Source organism: Spodoptera frugiperda, chromosome 9, assembly GCF_023101765.2.
Source record: "Spodoptera frugiperda isolate SF20-4 chromosome 9, AGI-APGP_CSIRO_Sfru_2.0, whole genome shotgun sequence".
Lineage (NCBI taxonomy): Eukaryota > Metazoa > Arthropoda > Insecta > Lepidoptera > Noctuidae > Spodoptera > Spodoptera frugiperda.
In genome coordinates, this window is record NC_064220.1 from 7,187,240 (window position 1) to 7,205,322 (window position 18,083).

An 18,083-nucleotide genomic window follows, 5' to 3' on the forward strand; every position below is an offset into this window, starting at 1 on the left:
CACTGTTATAATTTGTTTAAACACAAATGTTATTGTTACACATTGTTGTATAACGTTATATAACCGCTGTGTGGGAGCACCATTAGATTAACCCCACCCACACCCAACATGAGGTGTATTTTTACATACATAGGTACATTTGCGCTATCTGGCCTGGTGAGCAAAGAACCAGTAACCCCAGTGGGCCTCTAGTGAGCACACATAAACGGCGAAACGCATCGTGGACAAAGGGCCTTAATGAAACAATCGATTACAATTTACAATATAATAAAAAATTTACAATATAATAAAAAAAATTACAATATAATTAAAAATTTTACGCATACTTTTGTATTAAACTTTACGAAGTAAATCTTCTTTGGATTTTTTTACCATTTCTTGACGCTGAAACAAAAAACGTTTGTTAATGAAACAAAGACGACTGTGGCGAACATGGGGCAAGTAAGGCAGTTGTCCCACCGGCAACGATTAACGAGTAACGAGTAAGGCTGCCTGTCCACCGGAGCGGAGCGAGGCAGCGGAGCGGAGAAACGGAGAAATATTAACCAATAGGAGTACACAAAATTTGTCCACTAAAGTGGAGCGGAGGTTTTGTGCAATCCTATTAGTCAATATTTCTCCGTTTCTCCGCTCCGCTACCTCGCTCCGCTCCGGTGGACAGGCAGCCTAAAGCTAGAACCGTAGAAAGTAGCGAGACACGTGGCGCGAGTGCATAGTTCCGATATTTGTGTAGCTCTAGTCCATTGAAATGTTACATGAGCTTTACATTTTTTAGAGTACGCAATTTTATTTTTTGAACATGTAGGGGGGTCAATAGAAGCTTAACTTGAAGTTTGTGGGGTCGCTACCCTTGTCCCCCGGCCGCCATCTTGGAAAAGGTGGTGGAAACACTTTTTTTGCTATATCTCGGAAACTATGCATCGTACAAAAAAATGTTTAAAATGATAATTTGTAGAAAATTATTTTGCCTACAAATATGTTTAATAACTTTTTGCCCTGAATGAACAATTAAAGAAGTTATAAGTAAAAAAGTGAAAAATTATTATAAAAATTTTCTTTTTTGCTCTATAACTTATTTTTTACATTTTATAAATCAATGACTTCAGACCTTGTAGAATATTTTTCGAGTTTTTTTTTCTCTACAACTTTTTTCAATTTCATTCATTAGAAACTCAGTTACAGCGCTCCGAAGTTAAGGTCTCAGCACACATATGGGATCGGAAAGGGATCGTAACCGTAACGCCTTTCGCCTCGCTGTCAACCAGGCGTCAACCTACCGTATGCACGTAACGAAAGCGTATCAGCAGCGCCTGTACGTCAACTCGGCTACGGCTAGGCGACACCGACTAGACTAACACGATAGTTAGTCGGTACGGAGAGACGTAAGCGCGGGGACGATGAGCCGTAAGCGCGGGAATTCAAGTTCGGAGCCTGTTCCGAGGCGAGGCGATTACGTTATTATTCCGATTAGTGTGCGTTGCAGTAGGGAGTTTAATACAAACCATTCTGAACGGCTCGAGGCGATACGGTGACGATCCCTTTCCGATCCCATATGTGTGCTGAGACCCTTAACCGGGTTCGTCAACGCTCATGATAATCTGGTCAAAACGTTTAATTTTTTTACTTTTTTTTATTGTTATTCATATTTTTACAAAATTTTCGTTTACGTTTCACGTAGCCAGTATGTACCAACCCTTTACTTTTTTTTTTCGAGGGCGTACTCGTGTCCTTTCGTGTCGAACATCGCGAGCTAGTTGTTGAGTAATATTTCGTCTAGGGTTATGTGCATTCAGTTTAGCGAAAGCTAACTGTTGCCACTTAAGGCCAGTTTTAATAACTTTTATCATCAGTCGATGCGCAGCTAGCTCACGGTAGCTGGCGGTCGACTAGATGTGTAATGTTTCAAATTATTCGCAACACTACGTCGGCAACACGTGCCTTGTATTAGTTGCTGAATGCTCGCTCCTTCAGAAACGTTTCTCAACAATATTACAGCGGCGACGCGAGAAACTTGTCTCTTAAGACGATCGTACGGCGCGGCGTCACGGAAATCGGTGTCGTTTTATTTTCGGACATTCGCTACAATCCCTGGAATAGACAACCGAACTAAAAATTAGAAAATAATTTTTCATTACATAGAGTTTCTCACTTCAGAGTAAAAAGCGTGGGGTGCATTTTACTATTTTTTCATAACTTTTCCCTCATAGATAGCAAATAGAATAATTATAACATTATAAAATTATAATATATTAAGCACCCCACGCTTTTTACTCTGAAGTGACAAACTCTTTGTAATGAAAAATTATTTTCTAATTTTTAGTTCGGTTGCATATAAAACCGTGTTTTTTTAGTTTTTTTAAACTATTATTTATTTTTCATTTTTTAGTTCGATATACCAATTAGTTTTCTGCGGACATGTGATATTGAATATATATTGAATATTGTATGTATGCATCTATGTATGTATGTAGTCGCTACAAAAGTTTCACTATCCCACATATATCCAACCAACGCGAAAAGTCAGTGTCAAACTTGTGCTATATTACATTCGCTTAGGCGGCGGCAGATAGTTCGTAACCGCATCCTGGCGGTCCCAATCAGGATAACGGGATACCGTTTTCAAATACTGCATTGTCCTTGATACGTGTGCAAAGTTTTAAAGAAATCGAATCGCTGGAAGTTGGTGAAAATTAAGCTTAAAGATTCCGTTACATACATACATACATACATAGTTACAACCGTTACAGTTTAAAAAAAAAGCGTGTTAAAAAGATTTAAGTGTTGATCTTACCGACTACGTGATAGGAAAAACTAAGAACGTGATAAAAATTTGCTATCTTCTCGGAGCCGGTCTGTGTGAACGGACCCTTAGGCCCAAAGGCGTTGCGCCGGAGACCGATACGCAATAGTATCGCGTGTAAAGTGAGATAAGCGTTGTGTGTGTGTGTGTGTGTGTGTAACTTACTTCTTAAGACAAGGCCCTGCTTTCTTAATCTCTTCAGCAGCAGTCGGGTACACGCACAGTGTCCCGGGGAAGCCGAGCAGCTCCGCCAGCAAGTTGATGTCGTGATACGTCGGCTTCGCGCGAAGTAGCTATCGCAAACACTCATTAACTTAATAAAAAAAATTAAAAAAAAAATCGACGATATTGGAAACAAATCCTTTCTTGTCTAATGAATGGTATTTTCTGATTTATTTATTTGCGGGAAGACAAACAGTTTCGGTGTGGTAATGGTTGTGTCTACTATCGCTCCTGGGTTACAGGGAGTTGCAGCGGATTTGGTCGTGGTGGGTTCATCTCTAAAAAGACATTTTGGTAATTTGTAGTTTGAGAACGTACCTCTGTGGCGACGGCCTTGCGGTCCTCGATGGGTGGCATGTTCCAGAACGCGAAGCCGACCACGGTCTCATCCCGCAGGTAGAACAACAGCCCGCGCTTGTATCTGTTGAAGTAGTCCGCTTTCCTGGAACACGACACCAGACGTTGTATTTCCTATGAAACTGCGATCTCCAACTTGCTAACCAGGCGTGGAGATTATATCAAAACCCTCGTTTGTAGAGGAGGACCATAGTCCAGCAGTGATGGTGATGGTGATGATCGTGATGAAGGGAGTTAAGTTAAGGAGCACATTAGTCGACATTAGTTTGTAAACTGACTTGTTAATGAAGCACTTCCTCTTTTCCTCTGGACCCATTATTTTCTCTGCTTCCTTTTCAGACTCCTCGTCGTTGCAGTCCTTGAACAGACCCACGATGGGCAAACAAGCCCCGGCTTCACCAACCACCTGTTAATAGGCGTACAGATTTTTTAAAGCTTATCTATCCTATAGTTCACGAGAGAGAATCATGCTTCAGCACGAATGCTAGGTACGGCTTGACCGAAAACTGACTTAAAACAACAGAGTGAGTTAACTAAACGTTTAATTTTTATCTCAATCCCCAATCCTTAATCCTCAGTCTACTAATCCCTAGTCTACTTTCAGGTGCATAGAGATAGAGAAAGAGAGAGACAAGAGATGCACAAACCTCCATCTGCAGCGAATCTCCGAGCTTGACCCAGAAGTTGGGCTCCATGTTGCAGGGGATCCAGTAGCCGGTCATGTTGGCGCCGGCGATGAAGCCCTGCTCCTCCGCGTTGATGTAGTGGTCGGTGCGCAGCCGCGTGTCCTTCCACTGCGAGTAGTAGCTCGCCGCGTCCCCTGCCTACATATATGATTCACTATGAAACTGTAATCCTATCTGATAAATTGTCGGGAATGTCCGACTCGACTGGAGTAACACCACAGCCTCACAGGAAACTGGGCGTGAAACGTGCAAAGCGTTGTGTTTCGTTGTATGAGGGTAACGCCGGCATTGCCCCTTGTAATTCCTCTGGTGCTACAAATGTCGATGGGCGGCACTGCCTGCTTACCTTGAGGTGAGTGAGTGTGTAGTGTCATGTACTCACGATGTAGAGATGCGTGCGCGCCTCAAGCTCCGTGTTGACGAGGTAGCCACCGTTGACATCGTCCCGCTCCAGAAACGATTCTTCTGCCAAATCTATGCGCGGCTCCGCACCTATCGCCACGAACGCCTGTGCACAACACAAAAATATAACTAGTTAGCTACATACTTCGCTTAGATATCAAGCTTGTACAGTAAAGACGGTACATATTACCCATCATCTTTGGAAAGAGGCAATCTGCCAAGACGTTACTTATACTGTTCACGATTATGAGCAGGTAAAACTAGTCAACCACTCATAAAAAAAATTACGTGATAGAGTAACAAAACAAACAGACACACAGACTTCCGTTTTTATAGGTAATATTAGTAAGAATAATACTAGGTATTAGGTACCTACACTGCCCGAACACATTAAGCAACCCTAAAACTATGAACTCCTCCTCATTTCATAGTTCAACAAGAGTTACAATAAAGTCGAATATCATCTAAATTGCTAATGCTCGGGCCACACTAACGGGAAATACCATTAATTATCGCGACAATGAACGTTAACCGTAAGTGTAGCCACTACTTAACGGCATAATTGACAAGGCGATAGCTCAGGTGGCGGTATAAGAAACTCTCAATAATTTATACTAGAAATACTCATCGGCAAGAATGTAATTACATCTGTGGACACTTACATAGTCTGTGACAATGGACTGTCCATTTGATAGCGTTAGCTCAAGCCGTCCGTCTTTTGACTCGAATACATCGTACACTTGTGCTGAAATATATTGCAAATTATCTTAACTACTATGGTATGTATAGGCCGAAAAACGAGTAGATGGAGCATCTGATGGTAAGCAATCGGTACCGCCCCTAGATCCTCCACCTGATCCGGAGCTGCGGATTAGGTCAGGAGTAGAAACGCGGTGGTTTTTAATCAGTAAGAGTCTGACACTATCTCTCGCCTCGCCCAAGACGGGAGAAGTCATCATCATCAGCCGGAAGACGTCCTCTGTTGAACAAAGGCCTCCCCCGCAATCCTCCACGGAGAACAACAAGCCGCCACCTGCATCCACTGAATCTTGGGATACCTACCAATAGTAGACTTACAAGTATATGTAATGAGCCCAAACTATCTAGTTTGGTTGTATGTCTGGTTATGAGGACATATGGTTCCAAAGCGTGATTTTTAAGCTTGTTCTAAGCGTACGTACCGTTGGGTACGAGTTTGACGCCCTCGCACTTGATGTGCTCCGAGGCCCAGACGCCGAGGTACTCCGGCAGGATGCCTGACAGTATACCCTTGTCCTTGTACACGTGCACCAGTTCAAGTGGAGGAGTGTCTTCTCGAGGAAATATCTTGTCTGAAACGCAAACGTCGTCATCATCAACATCAAGGCCACTGCAGAACTATTGTCCTCCTATAATCTCCATACTTGTCAAGCAGGTTGGGGATCGCAGTTAAAAAGGATAAGGATCTTTGTTTAATGTGTAGTGCCTTAGTTGACACACAATACCCGCGGGAAGAGTGGGCGTGGCGACAAATGTATTATACTGTGCCGTCTTTATAATATTAGTGTAAGTATAGAAAATGTATTAAGATTCACTCACTCATCCTGCCGAGATGCCACGCCAGTTCACAGCCCAATGGACCGGCGCCGATCACTGTCACATGATTCGCCTCTTTTACTTTTCTGTAAAGATAATTGAGACGTGAAACGTATGTTTCGTTGTGTGAATCTTCCTAATCCCCGATTCCCGAACAACAACCCTTAAATTCTTAACCCCCAAAAAGCCGACAACGCACTTGTAACGCCTCTGGTGTTTCAAGTGTCCATGGGCGGCGGCGATTGCTTACCATCAGGTGATAAGTCTGCTTGTTTGTTTCATAAAAAAAGGCCTAAAACTAGTATAATACATCAAGACGTCACGTGCGAGATCATTGGTAATCTTTGTACATACCTGTACGCTATCTCAAAGTCTCTGATTGTTCTCAATGTGCACACTCTTTCCCTTACTTGTTTCGGTGCAGATTTGACAATCGATAGATTTTTGGCCTTTACACCTGTACACACAATATAAAAACTGATTTACCTGACAATTGGTAGAGAGAGTGAGACCAATGTTTAGAAGGTACAAGTTTATCAGGGGATGGCGGATGAGACAAATGTGTAAATCAGCTCTTACGACACCACGACAGAGGTGGTGGTTTCAAGATGTCTAGGCTGTCGTTACCACAAGGTACAAGAATATCTTAGAAGGGATGTGTTTCACCCACAAAGTGACCAGTACGAGCCCTTAGTACGATTTTACTTTACTTTACGTTGAACGAAAATGAAACGAGAGCGCTCGGCGCTCTGATTGGTTGGTTCATTCGCGTCGGCCAATCGCCAAGCGCTCTCGTTTCGTTTTCTCTCTTGTTAAAGTCACTTCCATCGCCTATCTGGAAGTCATTGGACGTCTCGTGGCTTATACAGTTGACGATGATGTGTTTCTGACCTGGTGCGAGAAGACAGCGCTCGTAGTATATAGGACGTTCGCCGCTCAATGTTTTGACGTAAGCCACGTGGTCATCCGCATCGATCCTCGTCACGCACCATCCCGACGCAATGGACACCGCCGGACCTCTTTTCTTCCGATAAAATGCGACTGCGTCCAAAAATTCTCTGCACTCTGCGTTTAGCATCCTACACAAAATTATTACTTATCTTTAAAAATAATCTTAATGAGGTCAGGATTACATTTATAAGTAACTACTTATACGCAAGATTTTGGTGATGTCAGTTGCGGGTGTCCAAGGGCGGCTCTGACTGCTACCATCAGGTGATCCGTCTGCTCATTTTGTCGCCCTAATCCACAAAAGAACTGCGTAGTTAAACTCAGGTTCTAAGCAACGACATGAAATTGTGACGATGATAATCATTGGTAAATAAAATATAGAAATACTCAACGTTTTTCTCTTATCGTCCTGGATGTAAGTCAAAACTTTCGGGTCTGGCGGGTCCGGGTTTAGCCACATCTCTTTACTGAGAGGCGGCCTCTGGTACGGTACCGAGTCTTCTTTCGTTACAAAGAACACCTGAAACATTTACATTTTCAAAAATTATATTTACTAATATCATAAGTTAGTGTGTTTGTCTGTCCAAACGGCTGAGGGGGTTGGGATGATTTTTGGAACAAGAGATAGATTATGGTTTGGAATAATACATAGACTACTACTAATGTAAAAGAAACCGTGTAGCAACGGCAGAATACATTCGTCATCACGTAGGGTGATAATCTACAACCGGCCTTAAACGTTTTCACCCAAATATAGTTTATCTGCACTGACTGCAGTTTTTTTGCGTAACTATAAATAAGTATATGATGTAACGCCCATTACACTATCGCCAAGTTCAGCGAACGAGTGTTCATATTCGTCCACGATCCGTGAGTAGTGAGTAGGAGTAACATTGGAGAATACGGACGAATATGCGCGATCGTCGATCGTGTTCGCGCGTATTCATCCGCCGAGTATGTAGAGATGTCATTATGTAGCATACCTTGGCGCGTTTGTCGTGCTGCATGATAGATCTGTATGCGGCCCAACCGGCGGCCCCGGTGCCTATAATGAGATACTGCACACATGGCGGCAGATCCCTGTCGTGATACGGCCGTCTGATCTTCCGACGCGGCCGCCCTATGCAACAAATATTACAAATATATCAGCCACAGTTTTACATGAAATAGGTACTCACACAAAGTCAAAGTCAAAGCATTTATTTCAATTAATCCTAAATAAGGCACTTTTGAAACGTCAAACTGAATTGTCCGTTAGTCTGTCTGTCAGTGAAGCTAGGCGCTCGTTCCAAAGTGTACAGTGCTGTCAACGAGACCTGGCAGGTCTGAAGTTAGGCTTTGCGAACTTTCGTGCAGGTACATTCGTGTACAAAACTATTACTGCAATATTTTTTTACTAGCTACTTCCGCGCGGTTTCACCCGCTCTGCTCGGTTCCTATTGATCGTAGCGTGATGATTTATAGCTTATAACCGTTCTCCATAAATGCGCTACCCAACACAAAGAATTATTCAAATCGGACCAGTAGTTCCTGAGATTAGCGCGTTCAAACAAACAAAAAATCACACAAACAAACTCTTTAGTTTTATAATATTAGTATATGTAGATAAACCTAATATACTAATAAAAATCCCTAATCAGTGACGAAGTACAAATAATCCAAATATATTATTTTTTCATAAACTGCGTTAAATCATAAATGAGTTTTCTCGATTGGCGATTTAAAACTCTATTGTATTTTGGTGGCATATTTAATAATATAAGTGCCAACTGACATTTGCACAAATTAATTGCAAACTTAAACACTAAACAAAAAGTAACAAAATACTTAAAAACTTAACAACAGAAATTAACAGCAGTAATAACGAAATATAGGTACGAAAAGTTTTGTTACCGACTGCACTCAGAAAGAGATAGTGACACTAACACAACGTCGATCCTAACGTGTGACAGAGACATATTACCGGGTACCGAATATTGCCGAATAAGCGCGAAGATTCACGAAGTAACCAAAAAGGGATGTCCAAGTGGCGTGCGTTAGGGTATTGTTTAATCGATTTTCTTAAAATCGATTACTACGAGACAAATTACTTATCACACCAAAATATATTTATTTTCAATGTATTTTCAATTGATGTTTTAAATTTTCTTAAGCAGTAACAAAATTAACTATATTTCTAAATTTTATTTCGTTTAATATATCATATAAAAAAAAAACAATAAACTCTAAATAAAAATATCGATTGCGATATTTGATCGATAAAGGGTCAATTGTATTTAGAAATGGTCAATCTCTATAGCCTAGATCGCCGCCCCCCGCACCTCGCCTCATGCCACCATTTGGTTCTAAAAAAGACTTATTGCGCAGCCTTCTGCACGTAGTTCGTAGTGCCAAGATCCGTTGACAGTACTGTAGCTTCGAATGAAGAAGAACGAGCAAGAAACTCCATCGTTACTCTTTTAAAATAAAGTTTTTTACAATATCTCTGATACACTATTTATCTATTGTATATATATGTAGGAACAATGTAACTACAATACGTCAAAACTAACGGGACAATTGACAAAACCAATTTGTAAAGAAAATAAAATAGCGGGTTATTTGAAACATAGTGCCCACATATGTACACTTACAATTTTGAAATAATGCTTCTATATGTACAAATAAAAATAATATATAATTTAATCTTTCAAATAAAAAAAATAACTGCTTGATGCCACAGGATCCCTAGACTGCATTGGAATAAATTAATACTTTAAGTTAACGTGTAACTAGTGATCGTATTAGAGCATTGTCTAGTGTGAGCGAGCGTCCAGTGGAGCCGGACCAACATGTTGTCACGCATTTTTATCTTCAATATAATCTGACAGGATGGATACTACAGATTTTTTACCATATGAAATAAATGATACTAACTAATAAACAATCACAGAAATTAAATACGACTACATTAAATATACAATCATGAAGACGGCAAATACTACTTTCTGAAAATTAATGATCTTCTTAGCAAAGGAAATACCTACTGCTCAAATTAATGATAAAAACACAAAAAAAAAATGTCAACTTACATACAATTTTTTCACTCGCAACCTCAGCCATTTCTCTCCACAAATACAATTTATACGCCTGAAAGAAAAAGAAAATTAGAGATGCAACGGATTAAATAATAAAATAATAGTGACGAATATCCGCTAGCCGGATATAAGGGGTATATTTAGCATCATATGATTAGCGCGCATCATAAAAACTGTCTTTTTCCTTAGACTTACTCTAAGCTAGATTATCTGCTAACCTCCTCTGTCAGGAATGCCAGAATATAAACACAGAAAACAGTATATTATAATATCAATGTGGCATTACTCAGATTTTACAATAATCCGACTCTTTGCTACTCAACACATGAAAAGGTAAAAATTCAAAATACGGCTGGAAAATTAAGTTGACAAAATAACTGTCACATCACATGTCATACGACCCATAGGCGTAGCCAGGGGGGGGGGGGGTTGGTACGACATGACTACCTATGAATCTGTTTATTACATATTACATAAATTGTTTTTTTTTCTCATGTATGAAGGAAGTTTTGTTCGTTTTTTTTTACATTTAATGGGTCGACTTTCTTGAACCCCTCCCGATACTAAAACCTGGCTACGCCTATGATACGACCATCTAATCACATTACATAACACTAGTGTTTCATTATTCTGTGCGCCTAGAAAGAAGACAATAAATATAACGGTATTGCGATTAATTCGTGTTTTACAAATGGTACTCGGAGAATCGGACATAATCGGCATATCCGTTGCATCTCTAATGAAATTAATCAGGCCCCCAACTAGCAACTTTTAATTACTTTCATAATAAAGCAATATAAACTAAGTAAATTAAATTATTATGTTATTGACTTAAAGTTATTGAAAATTCTTAGTTTATCTATAATATAAAAATAAGTCGGGTTTTCCTTCCTGACGCTATAACTCTAGAATGCACGAACCGATTTCCACGGTTTTGCATTCGTTGGAAAGGTCTCGGGCTCCGTGAGGTTTATAGGTAAGAAAATTCATAAAAAAATTTAAGAGAAACGCAGGATAGCAGGGAATATCATTGGCGAAACGGAGTTCGTCGGGATTGCTAGTCTATAATATAAAAATAAGTCGGGTTTTCCTTCCTGACGCTATAACTCCAGAACGCACGAACCGATTTCCATGGTTTTGCATTCGTTGGAAAGGTCTCGGGCTCCGTGAGGTTTATAGCAAATAAAATTCAGAAAAGAAAAGCAGGAAAACAGGGAAAATCATTGGTGGCGAAACGGAGTTTGCCGGGTTTGCTAGTTTTATATAAAATAATAAATAATCACATTGATTGTCCACGGTTACTGAATCAAATAAATATTAACGTGCCTTACAAACTCGCTCGGAAGTCTAGATATCGGTTGTTTAGCGCTAAGAACTTTAAAACCAATCTGGGCCATTTTTCAACTGTAAATAGAATGCAGGGTCAATTTAGTCGTCTGTCAAGCTCACCCAACGTAGATATCGACATGTTTTACTCTTTACATAAATTCAAGTCTACCCTACACAGGGCATTATCATAAAGGTGAAATTGGGATATTATTGTTTTCTTTTATTGTTTTTTTTAGACTTAGAAACTTAGAAGATGTTTAGGTTTTTTCTTCATCCTTTCTGTTATTTTTCGATAGCACAGGTCAGCGCAAAGTAGTTATATCGAACAATCAGCGTTAATTTACACGATCACTTACTTTCAATTCATCTATACTTAATATGTCAATCCTATGAAAGACATTGCTGTATCAATGTGTCAATCTATTAATAAGTTCTGTAAATGTTTTTCTTACTCCTATGTTTAATGCATGCCGTGGCAGCCTTTAATTAAGGCTACACTACAAAATGTATTTATGTGAGTGCTGTAACATTTATTTTCTGGTGTATGCTTTGTTGGTTGTCCTTAAATAAATAACATAACCGATAACGGCTTATTCAATTAACTGTTTGACGAGGAACTCGACTAGTTTCAAGCCATGCTAGAGGCTACTGACCAGTAGCAGGCAGCGCCATGTCGAATGCTGCTCATGAATATGACCCTAGCATGGCTTGAAACTAGTCAAGTTCCTCGTCAAACAGTTAATTGAGTAAGCCGTTATCGGTTATCTATAATATAAAAATGAGTCGGGTTTTCCTTCCTGACGCTATAACTCCAGAACGCACGAACCGATTTTCACGGTTTTGCATTCGTTGGAAAGGTCTTGCGCGCCGTGAGGTTTATAGCAAAAAAAATCAGAATAAAATCAATAAAATAGCCCGTCTGGTGGCGAAACGGAGTTCGTCGGGTTTTGCTAGTGTTATATAAAATAAACTAAGAATTTTCAATAACTTTCGTAAACATTTCGAGTAAATATATATAACAAGCAATACTTGTACGTGTATCCTACTGGTTCAACCACTCTGCAAAGCTCTAGTTAAACACTGTTTCGTTACAAGATAAAGTTGAACATTTTAGATTATGTTAATGAGCTTTTAGGGAACAGAGAGTAACGTTCCCTAAGAAAAGGAGGATCCTTCGACCAGGCGAGGTGATAATGCCTGATGGGGCTTTCTGCCCAACTGTTGGTCGTTGGGATTTTCTGTTTATACGCATGTAAACTTCGTATGTGCGATGTAGGATTTATGACGTCATCTGTTGATTTGTTCGTCAATTGTCTATATGCGACTTCTGTCATCTGTCACTTGTCATGTGCCGCCACAAGTTGGTTTCTGAGTTTCTCTACATATTTCTATTTTAAACATGCAACATTATATGCTTATCATTTTGTGCAGGAAAATACCATTTTAGTTTGGGAATGTGGAACTTAATGATAATTTTTAATCACAACGATTTCAACCTTGCAATTTAAAATTTTTAAAGAAGCGTCAATTACTCATTTAGTAATATTTTTAGCTAAAAATTGTCAATGTCAAAGTCAAAATTATTTATTTTAAATAGACCAGGAGGGCACTTTTAAACGTCAAAGCAAAAAGCAGAATGATTGAATTAGTTAAATGGCTAATAAAAATAATTAAGGTAGGTACCTACGGTCTGCTAACTACATTGCTGAAGTACTGTAAACAATAAGTACATTAATACGCGCTATGTACCAATATCGTTGCCAGTTGGAGGTGTCACTTTATTTAGCACATCTACCGCTGTCCAATTCTGAGACGTAAGCCCTGCAGCTCTGGTCTAGTTTCAGACAAAAGCCGATAACGAATATTTAAGCATAGGAAAAAAGAAACAAAATTACTTAAAAGAGCAAATAGTCTAGCCAATTTAGACAAAAATGTACGAAGAAAGTTGCGTTTCAGGTTGATGCAATACTTTAATTTAATTTATATACTATTTTTGTGCTTAGTAATGGAACAGCGATTTGTGTTGTTATTACTGTTGCGAACTCTCACCAGTCTCATTGCACCCTTGTAGAAGAATGAGTATAAGGTTTGGATTAATGTGGCCACTCGTCCGGCGGATTGAGCGTTATGTGTCACGTACTGATGCATTAAACACTTCGTTAATATCACTCATACATCTGTATTGCCTCCTACTTAACACATTAGACGCCATGTCGGACAACGTTGTCCGACACTAGTGGAGGAATAGCCTTTAACAGTTTTTTGTTGGCAGTGAAAGGCTTAATTGATTAACTGTTTCATCATAACTAATCGGTCTACTACTCCGAATTTATGTGCAATTTCTACTTTCCGCGTAATGGGTTCTACCTGCTCGATACGGATATCTGATAAGATTAGAATTACTTAAGAAAAAGGAGAATGCCCAAAATTATATAGCGCTAAAACGTAAATCGATAAAAATAAATTATGCGAGGCAAGGTATGATATTGTTGCAGCGCAGTCATCTGGTTTAAATAGCTATTTGATTGAATAACTAGGCCGAATGTTGATTGAACAATCGTCACGGAAAGACCAACTAGTTAGCTGATTGAAACATAGCCCGTAGAACAGAGTGAACATAAATCAGTCAGGTGATTGAAATTTACTTCATAGCATATAATATATTCATAGGATATACGTAATACATAGGATAACGATTTGGGGCAACCCGATTTGGATTGAATTAGGTATTGCAACATTACCCATTTAAATATGCAATGTGAAATTATTGATCTTTTCTAACTTTAATTCTGGACCTAGCATAAACGTAAACATTAAAATGAGATACTAACCATACCAAACGCACCAAAAAACGACAACAGAGCCCACAAATAAATCCAAGGAAATGGCGGAGGTGGAGGCGGCGGCGGCGGCGGCTCCGGCGGCACCGGCTTCAACGAACAGGGGCCCCTCTGCCGCGCGCAGTCGAGCATAGGCTGCAACCACCATCAACACACATGTACAAACTACAACTTCAATATGCAGACCTTTTACAAAGACTCTCACCTTTCTCAGCGTTTTAAGCTGAAAGTTGAAAATCATCTTCCACAGTCCCCGCAGGCCACTTTATTGTTTCTTACCCAGATCTTGAATGAACTTAAGTCTTAATAAACTCAGTATTCAAGAACTTAAAAACTGACACGGTGACGTAATTAGATACCGATACTTATTATCTTTGTTTTACCTAACAAAGGTACTTGTATGTATGCTTCTCACTCTGCACAGGGATCCAGAGCTAAGCGTTAGCAGTGTATTCACATTGTAGGTCATGTTATATGTTTACGTACAAAATCTAGAAATAGCCTCAAAGATCGTACAAATAACATCAATTTATTTTGCGAAACTATGCGACATTTGACCAATAAACTAAGCTAAAGTATTCAATTTTTTTTTAATCAGAAATCAGAGCCCCTGTTTATCGCTTATGATGGCCACATCCTCTGACTGCTCCAGCTCTTGTTTCTCAGCCTCCTCCAGCAAGGACATGCGGTCCAGCGGCTTCCAGGGCTCGTGGAAGGCGTACTTGTATTTGTTCTTGCCATGGTACCCCAGTTTGGGTAACACCTCCTTCACTGCCTCGTTCAGCCTCTTGCCTGGCTTCTCTTTCCAATAATCTGGGTGCACAATAGGAGAGTTGTGAAACATGTCTTGAATACTACAACCCGATGGGAAATTAAATCCAGTATTTTTGAAGGGCTCCGGCGCATCCTCATTTGGAATTTCCTGTCAAAAAATGTAACTATTCACTTCAGGAGTATCGGCAGGGAGGTGTTTTAGTGCGTTGGACGAAAACCAGTGCCCTCGTTAAAATTATATAAAGCTAAAAATGAAACCATCGATTGTATTGTAAAACGTCTATTTCAGAATGATCTTCATTGAGTTGATGCCAGTTACGGTCAGGGCTACAGTGGGAGCCAGTTGACGTCGCGGCCGCTAATCATTGCGTCCCCTTCTCCTTTTCCTTTGCCTTTTAGTTTTCCAAAAAAGCCTTTTAGACGTCCGAAGAAACCGGTATCTTTAGTCTCTTCTTCTTCGGTGACCTGCTGGTCGAGGCCAGGGTATCCAGATTGAGCCGGGTATTGTTGTTGGTGTTGGTAGCCAGGGTCGGGCCGGGGGCCGGGCTGGTCAGTGGTCGTGTACACCACACCGGTCCGCTGATGAACAAAGCACAAGCTGGATTTCATTAGATACTTAATTACATGGCGCGGGGCTCTGTTTTCGTTGTTTTCGTCAAACGCACTAAATGAACACCGTTATGCAATGTCGCAGAGGTTCAGTTCATGTTTGTGAGTAACGCATCGACGCTGAAATTACCTTAACATTGCTGGCCGGTAGAGGCGGCACGACAACATCGGGGACTTTAATTTTGTAGGGGTCGTAGTTGGGAGGCTGCGGCTCGTGCGAGCACTCGGCCCGCCACGGGGTGGTCGGCGGGTACGTTTTGGGCCATGGCTCTACTTTTTTCCCAGTAGTCTGCACGATATCTTTACAACACCCTTTCTTGTCTTGTGAATAGTTTACACAATGGACTGTAACAAAGTGTCAGTAGTTAGCAGATCCACTCAGCGAGTCTAGGTTACAAAGAACTTTGTAAAGTCGCCATTAAGTATTAACACGCAAATACAATCGTTCACAGATAAAAATGCATAGGTAATATACATTTTAAAGAGTATGTTACTAAGCAGTCTAACCTTGGTTTCAAAAATATACTTAAAAATAGATAGCTCTTAGAACTTTTTAGTTTCACTCATTTAAAAACTGATTCATAAACCACCTCGTTATTTGAATTGCAAATGTGACAGATTTGTAGGGTTTCGAAAAATTCTCAGTAGTTACACGACATCTGGAAAAGTCGACAGGCTCGTCTCTTGTTAAAAGAAATTACATAACTGGAGGACATACATAATTTAATATGGCACCTACTGTCTACCCCTTGGGGGGATGAGAGGCGTGACGTTTGGACTGTCGGGACGTCAAAAGCTTACAAATAGTAAAAGTATCTGACTTACCTAGGCCACTGAATACGTATCCTACATTTGGATGATTGAATACTATTGGAGTATAGTTTATGTGTTTTATGTGGGTACAATAGCGTAGCGGGCTTATCATATTGATCCCCGTCACCATAATTTCCTCCCGATCATAAAAATTTATAACACCCAAATTTAAATATGTATTATTAAAAAAATTACATTGTTTTTGTTAAGAACGGCATGGTTTTAGGTTTGAGAGAATTGCTTTTCTGACAGAATTTGAAAAAAAGTGAACGAGTAGAATTAGAAATATTCACTATTTTTATAAGGCGTTCCAAAACAAAATGTTTTGCAGGTTGTATATCACCTACGGACTCTTTAGTGGTCCAAGAAGGTTATCATATTACATTTTTGTGTAGAAAAGTTTTTTATGTTTGTTTTTTGCCAGACGCGGGAATTTTATTAAAGCCGAGATAGTTAAAACGTGTCCAAGTTAATGAACCGAGTTATACCCCTCAAAATATGTCCTTACAAATAATTAAGCTGCTTAGATGAAATTCGACATAAAGATAGACGGAGAATCACATTAACGGTAAAGCTAACAATATTCTTCATTAATTTTTAGGGTTCCGTAGACAAATGGCAAAAAACGGGACCCTTATAGATTCGTCATGTCTGTCTGTCCGTCCGTCCGTCCGTCCGTCCGTATGTCACAGCCATTTATTTCGAAACTGTTGGGCCTACATAGTTGAAACTCTGTAGGTTGATGTATTTCGATAACCGCTATTCGAATTTTGAATAAAAATTAATAAATTTAAAAATTAAAGGGGGGCACTCCATACATGGAACTGATTAAAAAAATTTTTTTCAGCTAACATATCCGTGATGGGTGTCTATTGTATATGGATAGGTCTTTAAAAATGACATTAAGGTTCCTAAAACCATTTTTCGTCAAAATCAACCGTTTGAAAGTTAGACGCTTCCAAAGTGGAAAAATGAGTGTCCCCCCCTCTAACTTTTAAAATAAGAGAGTGAGAAAACTAAAAAAAATATATGCTGTAGATATCAATAGAAACTAACAACGAAAATTGGTTTGAACGAGATATCATTATTAGTTTTTTAAGAAATAAAACATTTTCAAAAACCGCAAATATAACTTTGTCGTTCATACAAACACTATGTAAAACCAAGTTATTTTATAACTTTTATAATATATCATCTACTTGCTGTTACGGAACCCTTCATGGGCGAGTCCGACTCGCGCTTGACCGGTTCTTATGTTATCGATTAACTCACGTAACTGTTTGACGAGGAACTCGAATAGTTTCAAGCCATGCTAGAGGCTCATATTCATGAGCTGCATTCCGCGACACACGACGTGGCGATTGTCGCGCTGCTACTTCGAGTTCCTCGTCAATCAGTGAAATAGTTGTAGGACTCTTTAAACAGATGACACTAAAAGTCGAAGCCTGCTGGTCAGCCCTTATTTTTATGGGATACGACGACAAAAGAGCAGACGGATCACCTGATGGTAGGCAGTCGGCTCTGGCGCCGACCATGGCAACACTAATTAGTGGAGTTTTAAGTGTATGGACAGCTTTTTAGGGGGTTAGGGATTTGAGGATTGGGAATTTGGGGATAGAGGATACCTCCTTATCCTCTGGAGCCAATT

General features: G+C 39.8%; 1 protein-coding gene across 2 annotated transcripts; it reads right to left on the reverse strand.

Annotated features, from left to right (window-relative positions):
* Positions 1-250: 250 nt before the first annotated feature.
* LOC118270882 (apoptosis-inducing factor 1, mitochondrial) lies at positions 251-16,735 on the reverse strand. Of its 2 annotated transcripts, XM_035586654.2 has the most exons (18): positions 16,448-16,735; positions 15,753-15,967; positions 14,231-14,374; positions 13,449-13,538; positions 10,065-10,122; positions 7,977-8,113; positions 7,386-7,513; positions 6,934-7,121; positions 6,397-6,499; positions 6,046-6,128; positions 5,649-5,798; positions 5,130-5,212; positions 4,448-4,573; positions 4,027-4,203; positions 3,658-3,785; positions 3,341-3,464; positions 2,966-3,093; positions 251-384 (listed from the first exon to the last, which is right to left on the reverse strand). In XM_035586654.2, exons 1-18 carry the CDS (start codon positions 16,563-16,565, stop codon positions 369-371), a joined length of 2,196 nt encoding a protein of 731 aa, XP_035442547.1. In that variant the 5' UTR covers positions 16,566-16,735; the 3' UTR covers positions 251-368. The 2 variants fall into 2 exon arrangements, with proteins under 2 accessions (XP_035442547.1, XP_035442549.1); XM_035586656.2 differs by lacking the exon at positions 13,449-13,538.
* Positions 16,736-18,083: the final 1,348 nt, after the last annotated feature.

Excerpts from the sequence above, each read along its gene's own strand:
- LOC118270882 (XM_035586654.2), bottom strand. The coding sequence starts at position 16,565 with ATGGTGACGGGGATCAATATGATAAGCCCGCTACGCTATTGTACCCAC. Across the intron at positions 3,465-3,657 it reads AGGAAGTGCTTCATTAACAA|GAAAGCGGACTACTTCAACA; the intron begins GTCAGTTTACAA and ends GTCGTGTTCCAG. Across the intron at positions 3,094-3,340 it reads GCAAGGCCGTCGCCACAGAG|CTACTTCGCGCGAAGCCGAC; the intron begins GTACGTTCTCAA and ends TGTTTGCGATAG.